We start from the raw sequence: 17,254 nt of genomic DNA, 5'->3' as shown, positions 1-17,254 counted from the left end.
TTCCATAACATCTGTACAGAAGCAAACATGAAGTTTTAAGAATTAGCATTGCCATTGCTTTCCTTAGTTAACAAAGATAATCAGGAACTGACCTATATTCCAATTGATAGTTCTTATTTGGGCAAAGGACATAATGTGTTTTGTTCTTCAGCATTTCATAAAAAGAGAAGTTTCTGGTTGAGATAGAATCTTTTAATGACCTTATAGTTTAGACTCAAATACCCACACTAATATGATGGTTTTTCTGGAAAACGGAAGATTGTGTAAATCACAGTGCTTTTGTTAAATTTTAAATTAAGAGCTATCAGGCAGATTGTACTTTTTCAAGAAAAAAAAATGGGGGGGAGGGGATATATTACAGACCATGCTCATATGACCATCAAATTTAATGATTCAGTGTTTTATATTAGACAAATCAGTTTTGCTGTAGACTTGCAATAGACAAAAAATGGCAAATTTGAATAATTTTACTATTTATTGGGGCGCCTGGGTGGCTCAGTCATTAAGCATCTGCCTTCGGCTCAGGTCATGATCTCAGGATCCTGGGATCGAGCCCCGCATCGGGCTCCCTGCTCTGCGGGAAGCCTGCTTCTCCCTCTCCCACTCCCCCTGCTTGTGTTCCCTCTCTTGCTTTCTCTCTCTCTGTCAAGTAAATAAAATCTTAAAAAAAAATTTACTATTTATTTAGCTTAATTAAATAGCCCAATGTGGTAAGCCCATTGGAAATAACCATGAACTGAACTGCGTTATTCAGGTTAATGGAAGGGGAAGAGGAGAGGGCAAAGAGACTCAGATCAGCGCTGTCCACTAGAAATATAATGAAAAGCACATATGTAATTTTTTTTTTATCGAAGTAGGGTTGATACACAGTGTTGCATTAGTTTCAGGTGTATGCCATAGTGATTGAACAAACCTATACATTTTGCTCCACTCCCCACAAATGTCATTACCATCGGTCACGATGCAACACCATTACAATATCATTGACTGTACTCCATATGCTGTGCCATTCTTCCTTGTGATGTATTCACTCTATAACTGGAAGCCTGTATCTCCCCCTCTCCTTCACCCATTTTGCCCCTCCCCCCACTCTCTTCCCACAGGCAACCATCAGTTTGTTCTCTATGGATCTGTTTCTGCATTTTGTTTGTGTGCTTATTCACTTGTTTTGCTTTTTAGGTCCCACATATGAATGAAATCATGTGGTATTTGTCTTTCTCTCTCTGACTTATTTCACTTAGCAAAATCCCCTCTAGGTCCATCCATGTGTTGCAAATGACAGGATCTCATCCTTTTTATGGCTGAATAATATTCCATTGTATATACACCACATCTTCTTTATCCATTCATCTATCAATGGACACTTATGTTGCTTTCATATCTTGGCTATTGTAAATAATGCCTCAATAAACATAGCGGTGTGGGGCGCTTGGATGGTGCAGGCTTAAGTGTCCGAGTCTTGGTTTGGCTCAGGTCGTGAGATCAGGCCCTGAGTCGTGCTCCGTGTTTGGCATGGAGTCTGCTTGAGATTCTCTCTCCCTCTCCCTCTGCCCTTCCACCCCAAAAATAAATAAATAAATCTTCAAAAAAAAAAAAGTAGGGATGCATATATCTTTTTGCATTAGTGTTTGTTTCCTTTAGTAAACACCCTGTACACCACATATGTAATTTAATACATCTAGTAGTCATGTTGATTTTTTCCTGCAGCCTAGAGAAAGCTGCATATTTGAGAGAGAGAAAGGTTTAGCAGGAAGCAAAGGATAAAGTGGTCCTGCAGCTGGACCTTTCTATCCCCAGGTTAGAACTCTGTCATGGAGAGCACTACCCAAATGTTGGTGGACTAACTGTATTTGCAGTTTATTGCAAAATCACACTATTTCGCAGCTGAAAAAGGAGAACTGACAGCCTCTTATTTCAAATGTGATAAAGTAGGCCCAGAGAAGCAAAGGAATTCACCTCAAGTCCCAGAGTCAAAGTGACACCCAGTTTTGATTCCCACCAGATTGTTGTCTCTACGCTTTCATGTTGCCTCTGTATCATTGAGCCATTTATTCCTTTGTTTGTTGGTCTGTTCAAAAGAACATTTGGTACCAGGCACTGGTATGGCCTTGGGATACAGTGATGAATATGACAGTCCTTATCCTTGAAGACATTGTATGTAAGGGGACACAAGTTCATTCAGTTGTGTCACAGATGAACCTCCAGCTTCTAATGCATGTCACACTGTGTCATCCCATGATCTTGCTCTATTTTCATGGCAAGCAGGGGATAGTAATAATATTTTATTTTTTAAAAGATTTTATTTATTTATTTATTTATTTGACAGATAGAGATAGCAAGAGAGGGAACACAAGCAGGGGGAGTGGGAGAGGGAGAAGCAGGCTTCCTGCTGAGCAGGGAGCCCAACACACGGGGCTCGATCCCAGGACCCTGGGATCACAACCCGAGCCGAAGGCAGATGCTTAACGACTGAGCCACCCAGGTGCCCCAGGGATAGTAATAATATTTTAAAGGACATTTGTGGCAAGCCTGAAAGGGCTCCAGGTAAGGGTTTTCCCTCCATTTATGAAGAGAAAACACTTGAAGGAGGCACTGGAGACCTATTCTGAGTAAACCACACTAAGCAAAACCTTTAAGGAGAGGAAAAGAAGAATGAACTAATTCTTCAGTTAATTTACTTTACAAACCCCTCAGTATGGACCCTGTATGTCTGGACCATAGCATGTGCCATGATTCGACAGTTGCCAGGGCTCACAAGAGTTCTCTGAGGTTCTAAGAGGTGAACTGCCACAGAACCATTTGGACTTTGGAAAGACAAATATTGCTCATGGTCATGAGAGGGCTGGTATTAAAAAAATAAAAAGTCAGGCACCTGGGTGGCTCAGATGGTTAAGCGTCTGCCTTCGGCTCAGGTCATGATCCCAGGGTCCTGGGATCGAGTCCCGCATCAGGCTCCCTGCTCCTTGGGAGCCTGCTTCTCCCTCTGCCTCTCTCTCTCTCTCTGTCTCTCATGAATAAATAAATAAAATCTTAAAAAAATAAAAATAAAAAAAAATAAAAAGTCATTAGATCAGCACAGATCTTCCTAAGGGTAAGTATAACACTTCATAAAGTTTGAGGCACAAATACAAAAATCGCCCATGGCTCACTTTTTATTTCTTATGCATTCCCTTTCAGTCATATGGGTGAATATTCACATTGCTTAATCAGGATATATGTGCAATTTTATAATTTTGTTTTTGCAATTAAAATGATCTTTAAACTACTTTTCCATGATGCATATGAGTCATCATAATTGTTATTTTAGTGACTGCATAATATTCCATTCAGTAATCCTACCATGTTTTGATTAAATTTGTCATTAGTCAAGTTACTAAACAAGATGCTCCTTGGACTTTACTGAAAATAATTGTGAACGCTTAGAGTTTTCACAGTAAAATCTCCTGTTTACCTATAAAGCCACTTTCAAAGGATCCCTTAGTGAGACAATGTATGCTAATGCAGTTATAGGCTTTCGACCACCCCAATAGCAAGATGCTTTCCAAGTATCTTTGGTTTAAAGGAATTATGCAAAACTGGTACATACTGTGGGCTCTGTTAACCCAGAAATTAAAAAGAACTCTGTTGGCAGCACTGCCCCTTCTTGTAATAGGTCAGGAGTGTAGACACTATTTCTATTGGTACCCGACTGCTAAAGTTCCCAGTTTTAAAAAAATGATCTTGTCCCTAAGAACCTGAGGACTAAGTTGTATACTGCCCCTCCAACTATGGCTGCCATCCCTACTTCTTAGGGAGGTAATGGAGCATGGGTCAGTTTAATTTTTTAGGTGTTTGGGGAAAGGTTACAAATAAGGAAACAGATATTTTATCCTAGACAAAAGTGACTACAACTTCTGCTGTCGGTAGCTGTTTTAAATAACGTTAGGTCCTTTTTGAAGTTTGAGTCTGTATGAAATTTATTCCTGCTTGTTATTTTTGTTCTCCTTTGATGACCCAATAAAATGAGTTGTGTATTTAAATGACCTTGGGTAATGACTCCAACTTCTTTGATTTGGAGTTTTTCCATTTTCTACCTAGGAATGATTACATCTGGCTTACCTGTCTCATGAGGTTGCTATGAGACCCAAATGACATGTAAACTGTAAAAACTTCTGACAAGTGCAAGGTGGATGCTATTATTACTCATCAGTAATGGTGATGAGTGGAAAATCCCCAGATAGCATAAGCGGATGGTGCTACACTCTGTGGGTGTGTCAGAGGAGGATATGATAAAGTGCAGCCAGTTAACCCCAGTGATTTGTTCTCGAACGTGAACCTGGCCAAGTCCTTCCACTGTGTGCCTTACTTGTAGAAAGTGTGCTCCCATGCATGTGGGTAAGACTAGGCAAGGTGTTTTGAGCTCACAAGACAAAGGTCATCCATAGACTCAGTCAGGAAGAATCTCCCTGATGTTTTTGTGTGCAGCAGTGACGAATTATAACAAGACCCCTGGGTAAACAGTCATTTCTGGGAGTAAGAGAAAGTGTCATCAAAAATGAAGGACAAGTCTGTGGCGAGAGGAGCATCTTCCCTATTTATTTGGAAACTCAAGCTTGCTTTAAATTGTGCCCAGCTTGTGCGGTCAAGTTTTGCCTGTAGGGAGTAAGCCCCACGACTCCCCACAATGACACTGGGAGGCACATGACCCAGTGTCTGTGGTCTGAGCTGGAAGACGATCCAAGTGTGCACACTACCGCGACTGCCTGCAAACACTACAGAGTGAACTCCTCCTAAAATTCACATTTTCAAGAGGAAATTAGATCGTTTTCATTTGTTTTGCTTTGGTTTTGAGGTGTGATTATTTTTTTCCTGCTGAGGTCATTTCAGTGCTATCTCCACAAATGGTCATTAGGATATTGGGAGACATGAATATGAATATGAATCTCCCAGGACGCCTGGGTGGCTCAGTAGGTGAAGCGTCTGCCTTCGACTCAGGTCATGATCTCAGGGTCCTGGGATCGAGTCCCGCATGGGGCTCCCTGTTCAGCGGAGAGCCTGCTTCTCCCTCTGCCTGCCACTCCCCCTGTTTGTGCTCTCTCTCTCTCTCTCTCACAAATAAATCTAAAAAAAAAAAAAGAATATGAGTCTCCCCCATATAGAGACATAGAGAGTTGTCCTGGGCAGAGAGGAAATAATTGATTGCCTTGTTGTTCTCCTGGCCTCACTCTGCCCAGGTATCTAAGGCACAGAGAGTGACTGATGAACTCTCTCGGCCCATGGAAAGCATGTTCAATGAACACAGCTTCGGGACAACAGAGTATCTTCATGGTATTCAGAAAGAAGCAAATATTCTCCCCTCCCTTATCAGCATTTTGATGACACCATCCTTACTTTTTGGAAGAGATAGGAGTGGGGGTCATCTTTATTTGTTTAAGGCTTTGAAAAAAACTTAAAGGAAATGGGATCATTTATGCTAAAGAAAAGAAGGCTGCCACACAGAAGATATAGTCCATATATCCACTGAGTACCAAAAAAGAGAAAATGAGATTCAACTGGGGTCACAACTGAAGATTTATGTCCAGACAATGCTTGTTTCTGAAGCAAATGGGGGTTGCCCTCAGTGGATAGAATTCTAATTGTTTGAAATGATGTCCATATGAACCTGCCCGAAGTATTTCCTTACCCACATACCCTTTGGTAGAGCTTCATCATAGTACTGTTTTTATGCATCACTTTAAGTACAAGGGTTCATTTGTGTTAAGTGGGTGAGCAGTCGGCAGAGAGGACTTTTCCTAACCTGATAAGGTGGGAACAAGTTCATCGAGACCCTAGGCATTCAAGAGTTACGGTCTTCTACTGTATCTCTTTCTTCTATGCAATTTGTTTCTTTCTCAAAATCTAGCCTGTAAACTCCTTGCAAGAGAATTACCTGAACAGCTTTTTAAATGCAGGTTCCTGGGCCCAGCCCCAGACCTGCTGGACTGGAATCTCTGGGGCAAGATGAAGAATTGCATGTTTAACAAACACATAGGTGATTCTGATGTTTGAGAATCGCTCCCCTTATGTTGGGTAGAGGAATGGTTCTCAAGGTGTGCCCCTGGACCTAGAGCATCAGCATCGCCTGGGAGCTTATTAGAAATGCAAATTCTTGGACCTCACCCTATACCTTACTGAATCTGAAAATTCTGGGGGCTGAAGCTCAGCAATCTGTTTTAGCAAACCCTCCAGGTGATTCTGATGCTCACCAAAGTCTGAGAAGCATTGGAGTAAGTAGGTCAATTTCCTTCAGTACCTCTTTACAAGAGTAAGAAAGAGACTCATTAAGAGAGAATCTGATTCATTTGCAACACTTGGGTTTTATCTGCAACCAAGAAATCTTGGTTGAGGGCGCGTGGGTGGCTCAGTTGGTTAAGCGACTGCCTTCGACTCAGGTCATGATCCTGGAGTCCCGGGATCGAGTCCCGCATCGGGCTCCCTGCTCAGTAGGGAGTCTGCTTCTCCCTCTGACCCTCCTCCCTCTCATGCTCTCTCTCTCAAATAAATAAAATCTTTAAAAAAAAAAAAAAAAAGAAATCTTGGTTGAGATAGAACTTTAAAAGGAGATTTAATCTAGGGGCACCTGGGTGGCGCAGTTGGTTAAGTGTCCGGCTCTTGGTTTTGGCTCATGTCGTGATCTCAGGGTCTTGAAACCAAGACCCACCTCAGGCTCCACCTGAGTGCTTGGCGTGGAGTCTGCTTAAGACTGTCTCTCCCTCTCTCACTGCCCCTACCCCCCCCCCCCCCACCCCAAGCATGGGTTTGGGCACGCTCTCTCTCTCTCTGAAATAAATAAATCTTTTTTTTAAAGGAAATTTAATCTAGTGCCCTACCCCCGAAGTGTTTAAATCCCTTCCCTCCCTCAATCCCTCTTTTTTTTTTTTTAAAAAAAGATTTTATTTATTTATTTGACAGAAAGAGAGACAGCGGGAGAGGGGACACAAGCAGGGGGAGTGGGAAATGGAGAAGCAGGCTTCCTGCAGAGCAGGGAGCCCGATGTGGGTCTCTATCCCAGGACCCTGGGATCATGACCTGAGCCAAAGGCAAACCTTAATGACTGAGCCACCCAGGCACCCCTCCCTCGATTCCTCTGTCTCCCTCACTCTCTCCTTCTCCTCCTTCCCCCACCCACCTCTCTTTTTCTCTCTCTCTTTCTTTCTTATGTGCCAGGCACTCAGGTAGGGATTGAGGATACGGTTGTGAACACAAACTATAGTTCGCTGTCCTCTTGGAACTTACGCTCTTGGGGAAAGGCATATTTCAAATGATTACACTAATAACTCTGAAATTATAATTCTTATAAGTGCTATGGTGAGGAGGCACATGATGTCATGAGAGCGCATAATAGAGGGATTTGAGCAAATCTGTACACCTCCTATAAGGCAACTCAGCCCAGACGGAGCACTTCCTTTTAAGGAACTAGAAGTGTGTGATGGTAATTTCCTAGGAGCGGATCTCAGAATCCATCTGTGACTGTCCTTGTCCTGTTCCACATTCCCATGGCCCACCCTCACCAGCTTTGTGTACAACTGTATCGCGTCACTCACGTACACTGGGCTCACAGTTAAGTGAAACCCTGGGGTTATCCATCTTACCTTTTTTAGATAATTGAAAATGTGTTAAGGGCAGGACCTTAGAGATTTTCCTCTAGGATGTCAGCCTTTTAGCCAGCATCCATCATTGAGGTTGTTTATTCAGTTATGTTTATTTGCATTATCAACCAATCTAAATTTCTTCTGTGTGTCAGTCAAAAGCATGTAAAACTTTAATAATTGCCTTGCTAAAATCTAGATACAGGATGTCTCCAACAGCCTTCTAATCTGCCAATCTAGTATGTCTGTGTGAAGGAAATGGGTTAGTCTGTCTTCACTTGTTCTAGTAATCACCACTTCCTTTTGTCTGTTGACAAACAGTCTTTTAATATTTATTGACAAGTCAAGAATTCATGAGATGCACTACTTTTGAATGAGGCATGCAGCCCTTTTCTATGTGGTTAAAAATTTCTATCAAAACAATATCTTCACTAGAACACCTTTCTTCCATCCATTTGAGAAGCCCTTCATATCCTCTGAGTGAGTCTCACATCTTCATATTTTCACCTAGAGCAACACCATTGTAACTCATCCTCAGGTCCCTGGATCTCCATGGACTGCACTTTTTTTCTTGGCTTATTCTTCTTCTCTTCTTGGTAGGTCTGTATCCACTAACACAAATAAGATTTAGTCAGTAGATGAATATTTTAGTCTAGAAGTTTACAAAATACAATTCAGGGACTTCTAAGTAATCCTGGGGCTAGTGCTCATAAGAGTTATCATTTATAATATGGCAATAAATATTTGCTTAAGTTGGTTATGAATAAATTTTTTTTCAAAGATTTTATCTACTTACAGAGAGAGAGAGATCACAAGCAGGCAGAGCGGCAGGCAGAGGGAGAGAGAGAAGCAGGCTCCCTGCTGAGCAGAGAGCCCAATGCAGGAGTTGATCGCAGGACCCTGGGATCATGATCTGAGTCGAAGGCAGACGCCTAACTGACTGAGCCACCCAGGCGCCCTAAATAAATTTTTTAAACAAAATCAAAACTTTTATTACCATTTCATGAAAATGGACTCCATTCATTTTTAATTCCAGTGAGGAGTTTTCTTTTGTTTTTAATAATGTCACATTCTGTCTGACCCTGAGTCTGCTCACTTACTCAATGAGTGGTTTGGACTAGATGATTCTTTTTCTTTTTTTTTTTTATTTGAGAGAGAGAGAGAGCGAGCATGCATAGGGGGAAGGACAGAGAGAGGGAGAAGCAAACTCCCCGCTGAGCAGGCAGCCTTACACAGGGTTCGATCCCAGGACCCTGAGATCATGACTTGAGCCAAACCGACTGAGCCACCTGATCCCAGGGTCCTGATATCGAGTCCCACATTGGGCTCCCTGCTTGGCGGGGAGCCTGCTTCTCCCTCTCCCACTCCCCCTGCTTGTGTTCTCTCTCTTACTGTCTCTCTCTCTGTCAAATAAATTAATAAAATCTTTTTAAAAAAATTAAACCACGACACATACACACACACACACACAGGTGCAAACATACACACATGAACATGTGCATACATGTCAGACTGGTCAGACGATTAACCGACTGCACCACCCAGGTGCCCCACCTCTCTATTATTTCTTTTTTTTTTTAATTTTTTTATTAACATATAATGTATTATTTGTTGCAGGGCTACAGGTCTGTGATTCATCAGTCTTACACAATTCACAGCACTCACCATAGTACATAACCCTCCCCAATGTCCATCACCCAGCCAAACCATCCTTCCTCCATTATTTCTTATAAGAACATGTGAACCTACAATTACCTCAGAATAAAAAGTTTTAAAATATTAAACCATGGAGTGTTATAACAGGACTTTGGAAGTAAGTAGGCCTGACTTGACCACCTATTAGCTTAAACAAATTGTTTAGCCTTTCTGAAGTCAGTTTCTTTGTCAGCCATAAAGTGGGAATACTAATTCCTACCTAATGGGATTGCTGGAAGGGTTATATGAGATAGTGTGTGTAAATATCTTACGTGGTTCATGGTTACACTGACGGTATTCAACAAACATTGGTTACTTTCATGCTGCTTCTCCTTTGCTGTAGAGAAGAAACTAGGGCAGACAGCCTTGTTGCAGCTCTCCCAGGAAAGACGACCTATGACCTGAAGCTGAAGACAATTTAGAAGTATACATTACTGAGATGAGCCCCATAGCAGTGTAGTGAGTAATGCTGTTACATAACTTTTGCAAATCACCAGGCGGATCAGCTAACATGGCTTGGCGCACTGAACCGATAAAATAAAATAACAACACAGCTTCCAAACCCAGCCTGAGTCAGGGGGTCCCAACACAGCAGCCAGAGTGAAAATCCAGAATGACTGCATAGGTCTTGGAGCTTTGGCATTTCAGTTGACTCAGACATGCTGTAAATCTGTGCAAGTAGAAAAAAACAAAAGCTGACCCCCTGGATAACTGTTCCCCCAAGGGGCCCAGAGAAGCTTTCTTTTCCTTGCAGAATCCTTAATCATGTCTCCCAACTATGAGTTTTCCATGCAACTGCACAGATGAGAAATAGGGAGAGACTAAGGTCCTGAGGATGTGATTGTCGAATGAATGGCCAAGATGTGTCTCCCATGTCTTCTAAAATGTTTAGAATTGCCCCCGATCTGATGAATGTTTCAATCGGTGAGTTGGATAGAAACAAGAGAAGGCAAGCCCACCAAATTTTTTAATGATACAGAGGTGAAAGGGAGTTTGGAAACAGAATTATAATTTTAAAATGATTTTGGCTGGCTCTGGGGCACTGAGTTGATCACAGTAACTTGTAATTTATTAGGGGTAGCGTTAAAACCTGTACTTCAAAATCAAAAGTGTAAGTACAGGTTAGGAAAGGATTAAATTGACAAGGGTTTTATATGAAAAAGTTGGAGGGATTTTATTTGCCTGTAAGAAAAGTATGAGTCAATGGTGTAATGTGTTTGTGTTAAAAAAAAAAAAGAAAAAGAAGTTAGGGACCAGAAAAAGGAAAGTTATCTTTTTACTTTACATAATTTGCACAAGTATAAAATACTCAGTGGGTTGGATTCAGTGTAAGGGCCAAATCTAAGAAAGATATTGATTAAATGGAGTTGGTTACTAAGGGAAGGAAGGAAAAAAGAGGGCTAAATTTAAAAGATCCCCAAAACTATATTGTTTAAAGAATGGTTGAAGGAAAACAAAGATATTCAGCTATTTTTTTTAGAGTTACCATATAGAAGAGGAGTAAACTTGTCTATTTTGCTCTGAAAAGCAGAAATGAGATTAATGAGAGTTCATGGAAACAGATTTTGGCTCAATAAAAGGAAAAGTTTTCAAATAATTAGAGCAGTTCCGTGACTACTTCATAAATTGTGAGCTTTCTGTCACTGGAAATAATCAAGCTAAGGCCAGATGAGCGTCTGGGATTCTGCAGGCTTCCAGCATGGAGTGAGAGCTCAGGGTAGGTGACCTTTAAGACCACTTTCAGCTCCCATAGTCTATGATTTAAGTAAGCAAGAATGCCAAGGCCACTCCTGACATGCCAGAGCTACTTTTTCAACTCTTGGCTCTGATTCTAACCAGCTGTGTGACCTTCAGCCAAGAAATTAACCATTTTTTTCTTTCAGTTTCCTTATCCACCAAATGAGGGATCTGGATTTAACGCTGTTCTCTCCAGCACATCTGTCTCCTTGAGCATCCTCATAATGATAACATGTTGGGAAAGTACAGTTGGAGCTGATAACCTGCCATTTTTCTAAGTCGACCTACAAGAAGGCTTAACAACCAAAAGCCTTTGTTGATTCTGGGGACTACTGGACTAAACTCTCAGCTGCTTGTTGGCAGGAGAGCAAGTGATTGTGATCCTGGAATTTGTTCTCATGAGATCTATGGCAGGAAGTTGATCAAATAACTGATAATCCGGTTTTTCTTAAACACCTGTACGTTCTGGCTGAGTTCAGCAACGCCTCTACAGACAACTTAGAAGAAATGAAGGTCATATTACCATTACAATACAGTTCTATCTTTTACAAAGCAAACCTTTGTTCTTTATTTCCCTAATGATCTGGCAGATGCTGTTGAGCTTGGCTTATAATCATAAAAATTAATATCCATAAAGTGGATTTAATATGGCAGATACTGTTCTAAAAGGTTTGTAGACGTTAATTTACTTGATCAGTTTATAACCTGAAAAATCTGATGATGAATCAGTAGATTAGATCCTTTTTTCCCCTGTGGAAAAGGAATAGTTAAAATCCAGTTTAAAGGGGCGCCTGGGTGGCTCAGTTGGTTAAGCGACTGCCTTCGGCTCAGGTCATGATCCTGGAGTCCCAGGATCGAGTCCCGCATCGGGCTCCCTGCTCAGCAGGAAGCCTGCTTCTCCCTCTGCTCGTGCTCTCTCTCTCTGACAAATAAGTAAATAAAATCTTAAAAAAAAAAAAAAAAAAAAAATCCAGTTTAAATCCATCCTAATGATAGAGAGTTGAGAATTTAGATCCCTGCCCTCATTCTTTTAGGCTTTCTTGCTGATGTTCAATTACTGTAATTTCCTGTGTGGTTCATCTGATTACTAACCCTTTTCTTTTCTGCCTAGATTAAAGTGTCTCATCCGCCACTACTACATTCCAGCTCTTCTTTCTCCTCTTGGACTTCTCTCTGACTCCCACATCATTGTCTCCAAATCCCATTTCTTCTGTTTTTTTTTCAAAGATTTTTGGAAACACACATAGGGGGGCTGCCATAGTTTGCTTTGATATAATTATGGAAGGTATGAGTAGGATTTCAAATACCTCCTCCAGTTACTGAGGTTAGTGGGGGAAGAAATAAGTAAATTTATGCTTTTTGTAAGGACATGAAGAATTTAAAACCTTATTCCCAGGCTCGCGGGTCTGGCAGTTCTCACTCCATCCAAGTACCACATTTTCTTCCATCTCTTTGTTTCCTTAGGTTGGAAATGAAAACAGCTGTTAAAAATAAGAGCACATGAGTCAATCTTGAATCTCAATGTATAATTACAGTTTCCATCTCTGTTGGTAAAGTCCCTCCCAGTGTACTGAGCCCCATATCACAGCCCCCTTGCTGTCAATTTTATACCAAGACTTTAATTTGTGTTTTCCAAACCTCTAAGATTAAACACTAAATCATTTGCCAAGCCAGAAAAAATAACAAGGAAGAAAATACTTCAATTTAAAAACTTGATTCTCAGGCATGCTCTTTTTCTGATTTAGATCTTGAGCAGATCTCTATGTCAGTATTAGAAATGTCAGTTACAGTTCCACATTTTTGAAGGTGGAGATTCAGGGCTTTGTGGTATCCTCACCGTGAAGAATGTTGCTTGAACTCTATAGAGGCTATGCCTTGAAATGTATTGTATTTTCACTTTTCCAGGTTCCTGAGGGTTATGACCTCCGAAACCAATCTTAAAAGAGTCATCTAGAGCCTATTGATTGTCACCTTCTGGAGCAGATTGATCCTTTTTCAGTTCTGCCCAGTCCCCCTTATCAACCACTCATTCCTTGACTGAGTAATCCCATTGTCTAAAGCTCTGAAGGTCCCCAGTGAATCAGCGGCCTTCAACTGGCTAATCTAATTTGCCCTATAAATACAGATCATATGCTATTAGCAAGAGAACTTCGTGTCCTATAGGAGGAGACGCAGGAGACAAGAGACTTGGTGCTTTCAATCACTTCATTTAGCCTTATTTCCCCTTTCTAAGGTTTGATTTCTTTATTGTTAGATTAGATTATTTCTATGATTCATTTCCCTGAAAAGATTATTATAATTCTGTAATCATTGTATCCTCCAAGAGCTAGCTTTGTGTGTTGAAAATTGCCTTGGTCAGTTTGGGCTGCTGTAACAAAAATATCACGGTCTTGGAAGTTTAAGATCAAAGCACTGGCAGGTCCAGTGTCTGGTGAGAGAGAGAGAAGTGGGGGGGAAGAGCTCTCTTCTTATAAGGGCACTAATTCCATCATGAGAAGGGCAGTAATCCTATCATACCTCCCTGACCTGAATACCTCCCAAAGGCTCTATCTCCAAATATTATCATACTGGGGATTAGTATGTATTATCATACATATGAATTCTGGGGGACACAAATACTCAGTTCATAGCAGAAATGAAGACATTTGTATGCACGCTGTGATTTGTGGAATTCTGGGAAGGCTATTGAGCCCTTGCTCCCCCAACCACACTTAAAATCCTGCCATTAAATATCTCCTCTCAGACATAGCACCTTTTAAAATCTAGTATGTTTGGCTATGGAAAGAGCCCAGATGTCCTTCAACAGATGAATGGATAAAGATGTGGTGTATATATACAATGGAATATTACTCAGCCATCAAAAAAAAAAAAAAGAAATCTTACCATTTGCAAAGATATGGCTTGAACTACAGGGTATTATGCTAAGCTAAATAAGTCAACCAGAGAAAGAATTATATGATTTCACTCATATGTGGAAATTAAGAGACAAAACAGAGGATTATAAGGGAAGGAAGGGAAAAATAAAATAAGATTAAATCAGAGAGGGAGACACACTGTAAGAGACGATAGGAAACAATCTGAGGCTTGCTGGAGGGAAGGGGAGTGGGGGAATGGGGTCACTGGGTGATGGGCATTAAGGAGGGCACATGATGTGATGAGCCCTGGGTGTTATATGACTGATGAATCCCTGAACTCTACCTCTGAAACTAATAACACACTATATGTTAATTAATTATTTTAAATAAAATAAAATAATAAAAAAATAAAATCTAATCTGTTTGGAAGGGCAAACCCGGAAAACTAATACGTGAGGTAGTGTAGCGTGGTGCTGGAACAGTGTAGTGTGGTCTGACTGGATCAGACTGCCTGAGTTCACACACTTACGAGCTGTATGACCTCAGGCAATTAATTAATCTTTCTGGGCTTCTGGAGCATCTATATAATCAAGATGATAATAACACCTCAAAGGTTCTTGTGAGGTTTCAGTGAAATATGTAACATGCTCAGAAGAACAGTCTCTTGCTATATAGTTGTTAGCCATTGTCATCCTTTGTTTGCATAAATCAGCATATTATATTGATGTCCTTTTGACAGAAAGTTGTTATCAAGCCACAAAGAAATCAGAGTTTTGTTCAGGGAAGGGGGGGCGGGGGGGGGATGTTCCATGGCTACACAAAGCCCTGTGAAGAAATGGTCTACGTAGTGAGGTGCTATGATTGGAGGCATAAAGATAAAGGGGGGTTCATCTGCTTCTCGTCCTAGCCAGTCTGCCCAGGAACGGACAGAATGAATCCGCTGCTATGGGGAGCAAGGAGTGTAATTCACATCTGCACATGAACTTTGAATTCGGCACCTGCTTAATTTTTCTGTGTCTCATAATTCTCTCCCTTGTAACATTCAGGTCATATTAGGTCCCCTGAAGAGCCATGGTCAAATGTAGAAGTATTCTTCTCTGCTAAATGCCCTTGCCTCTGTCTCTTAGATTACATGAAGCAGACGACGTTCGAAGCCCAAGCGTTTCTAGAAGCTGTACAGTTCTTCCGGCAGGAGAAGGGACACTATGGCTCGTGGGAAATGATCACGGGGGATGAAGTCCAGGTAACACGGGCTCAAAATTCTGGACCCTCTTCTCTGTCTACACGTGGGAGGTCAGAGTCGTAATTTAAAAAATTTTTTAAAAATCAAACAATAAAAGTTGCAAGAACAGAAGATGTAGTTCCAAAGGCCGTTTCTCTCATCGTCTAGAAGCATTTGGTCCACAAGCTATTAGGCACCCTCTCCAAAAACCTCCAGACCGGGCAGTAAACAGGGCAGCCTGAAACGCTGCAACGGCAATGGGGAGAGCTGCTTCTACTGCTTTCTACACAAAGCATGATTCTTTCAACTGGCCTCGTGCTTCCAGACCATAAGCAAACATGTGCGGTGGGGGCTTAGGTCAGTGGACTTGGGCTAAATCTTGCCAAGTTATTGGACCTCTTTTCGTCTCAGGTTAGTCCTCTGAGAAAGAGAGTAATGATAATGTTTACCTTGCAGGGTTCTGAGCATTAAGTGAGATGTTGTCGGAAAACTATTTGGCATGCGCTTGTCTTTATGTGTTGAATGATCTATAAACGAAGTCAAGGAAACACATTTTAAAAGCATTAGACAGTTTTCCGTGCATTTTATTTACCTCTTCTAGTTTTCTATCCCCCGTGGCCTGATATAACTTCCCATGACCTTGATTAAATGCTAGTCATGGGCTGAGTACCTCCATTGGCTTGGTACCAGGGACATTGTCACAAATCTCCAAGGAAACTGTGTCCATGAGAACACCAATCACATGGCTGATTCAGCCAGGAAGAGGAGGCTGGGTATGGCATTATTTAATTAGAGGCACACAGGGTCCAACAATGCTGTTCTTTAATTTCCCCTCATCTCCCCGAGTGCCTCTTTTGGGGGCCGGTGGAATTTGTTATTAGGAGCCAATATTTGGAAGAGACCAGATGGGGCCTTGCCTTCATATGGTCATGAAACATCTAACGCCGAAAACATTTGCTCATGATGATGGGGCTATTCTTCATTGTTTAACCATATGACTCAGAAGCTTCTTTTTTCCCTCCCTTTGGAGGATTCTAAACTCATTTATTTCTTAGCCTGAGACTTATTCCAGCACTTTAGCCAATTCTTGGTTTCTGATATTTGGGGGAAGCGCATCCATTTGTCAGTCTGAGAGGATTAAGGACTAACTGTACTTATGCCAAAAAGAAAAATGAAAGCAAAAGGGGAGGCTGAAGCCTGCCATGTAAACCAACATATTTAGTAGATATACCAGTATTAAAATGCCTTTGTGTAGTGCTTTTTAATGTTCAAATCCTAATTCTGTGTGTTCATCTTACTGATCTCATGAGGTTGCTAGTATTTCCATTTTGTAAATGAGAAAACCGAGGGAGGCATATAACAGTTAAGTGCCTTGTCTGGTTTTAGTCACTCAACAACTATTGAGCCCCTGTATGCCAGGCACCATGGTGGGTGCTGGTGATCCAGAGGATGGGTGGGACAGGACGGTCCCTGCCCCGTGCAGCTGATAGCTTCATGGTCACCACTTCATGCTAAGTGGACAAATGGCAAAGGAAATGATGGCTTCCAATTCCTGGTCCCGTGAAAGATCAACACCAACAATGGAACTCGACCAAGTTCAACATTTATTTAACTCCTCAAGTTTACCTATGCTACTTGCTTGATCTTTTCTTTCATTTGAAATCTCATGGCGGCTCACATGTCTTCATGATGCCCCATCAAAAGCAGGTACTTAATGAATCCTTTCTTTGCATTGAGTATCATGTTTCTTTTGTTGACCTTCTGCCTTTTGCTTTGGGTTGATAATGTGCAAAGCGCTAGGAGGAGCAAGAGAACTAAATGACTCATCCTTTGCCATCGCAGTGAGGCAAGTCATACCTAGATGTAGAACAAGGCAGTGTTAGAAGTGTGTGTGGGTAAGCATATGTGGGTCTGCACATATATGGACATCATAAAACATTGGCACGAAGCAGTGATAGGAAGGTGCTAATTTTGCAGTATAAAAAAATACCATAAGTGGGAAAGCAGAACTAAACTAAACAAAAACAGAGAAGAGATCAGTAAAAGCTGGAGTTATCAAGTGACCCAGTAAGTTTTGCTCCCCCAGGAATCTGAGTATCTGTGGGGAAGTCAGACTCCTAAAATGTGAGCGCTGGAAG

General features: G+C 41.4%; 1 protein-coding gene across 1 annotated transcript in view; it reads left to right on the top strand.

Moving 5' to 3' along the window:
- The window catches only part of NIBAN1 (niban apoptosis regulator 1), a 150,113-nt gene that overhangs the window by 107,825 nt on the left and 25,034 nt on the right, over window positions 1-17,254 (top strand). Inside the window, exon 6 of the mRNA XM_032393194.1 lies at window positions 15,022-15,137. Coding sequence (XP_032249085.1) covers window positions 15,022-15,137 — 116 coding nt within the window. The remainder of the gene's footprint in view (window positions 1-15,021; window positions 15,138-17,254) is intronic.

This window comes from Phoca vitulina, unplaced genomic scaffold (genome assembly GCF_004348235.1).
Source record: "Phoca vitulina isolate PV1807 unplaced genomic scaffold, GSC_HSeal_1.0 scaffold71, whole genome shotgun sequence".
Taxonomy (NCBI): Eukaryota; Metazoa; Chordata; class Mammalia; order Carnivora; family Phocidae; genus Phoca; species Phoca vitulina.
The sequence above is the reverse complement of the archived record's forward strand: the minus strand, read 5'-3'. Positions and strand labels throughout refer to the sequence as shown.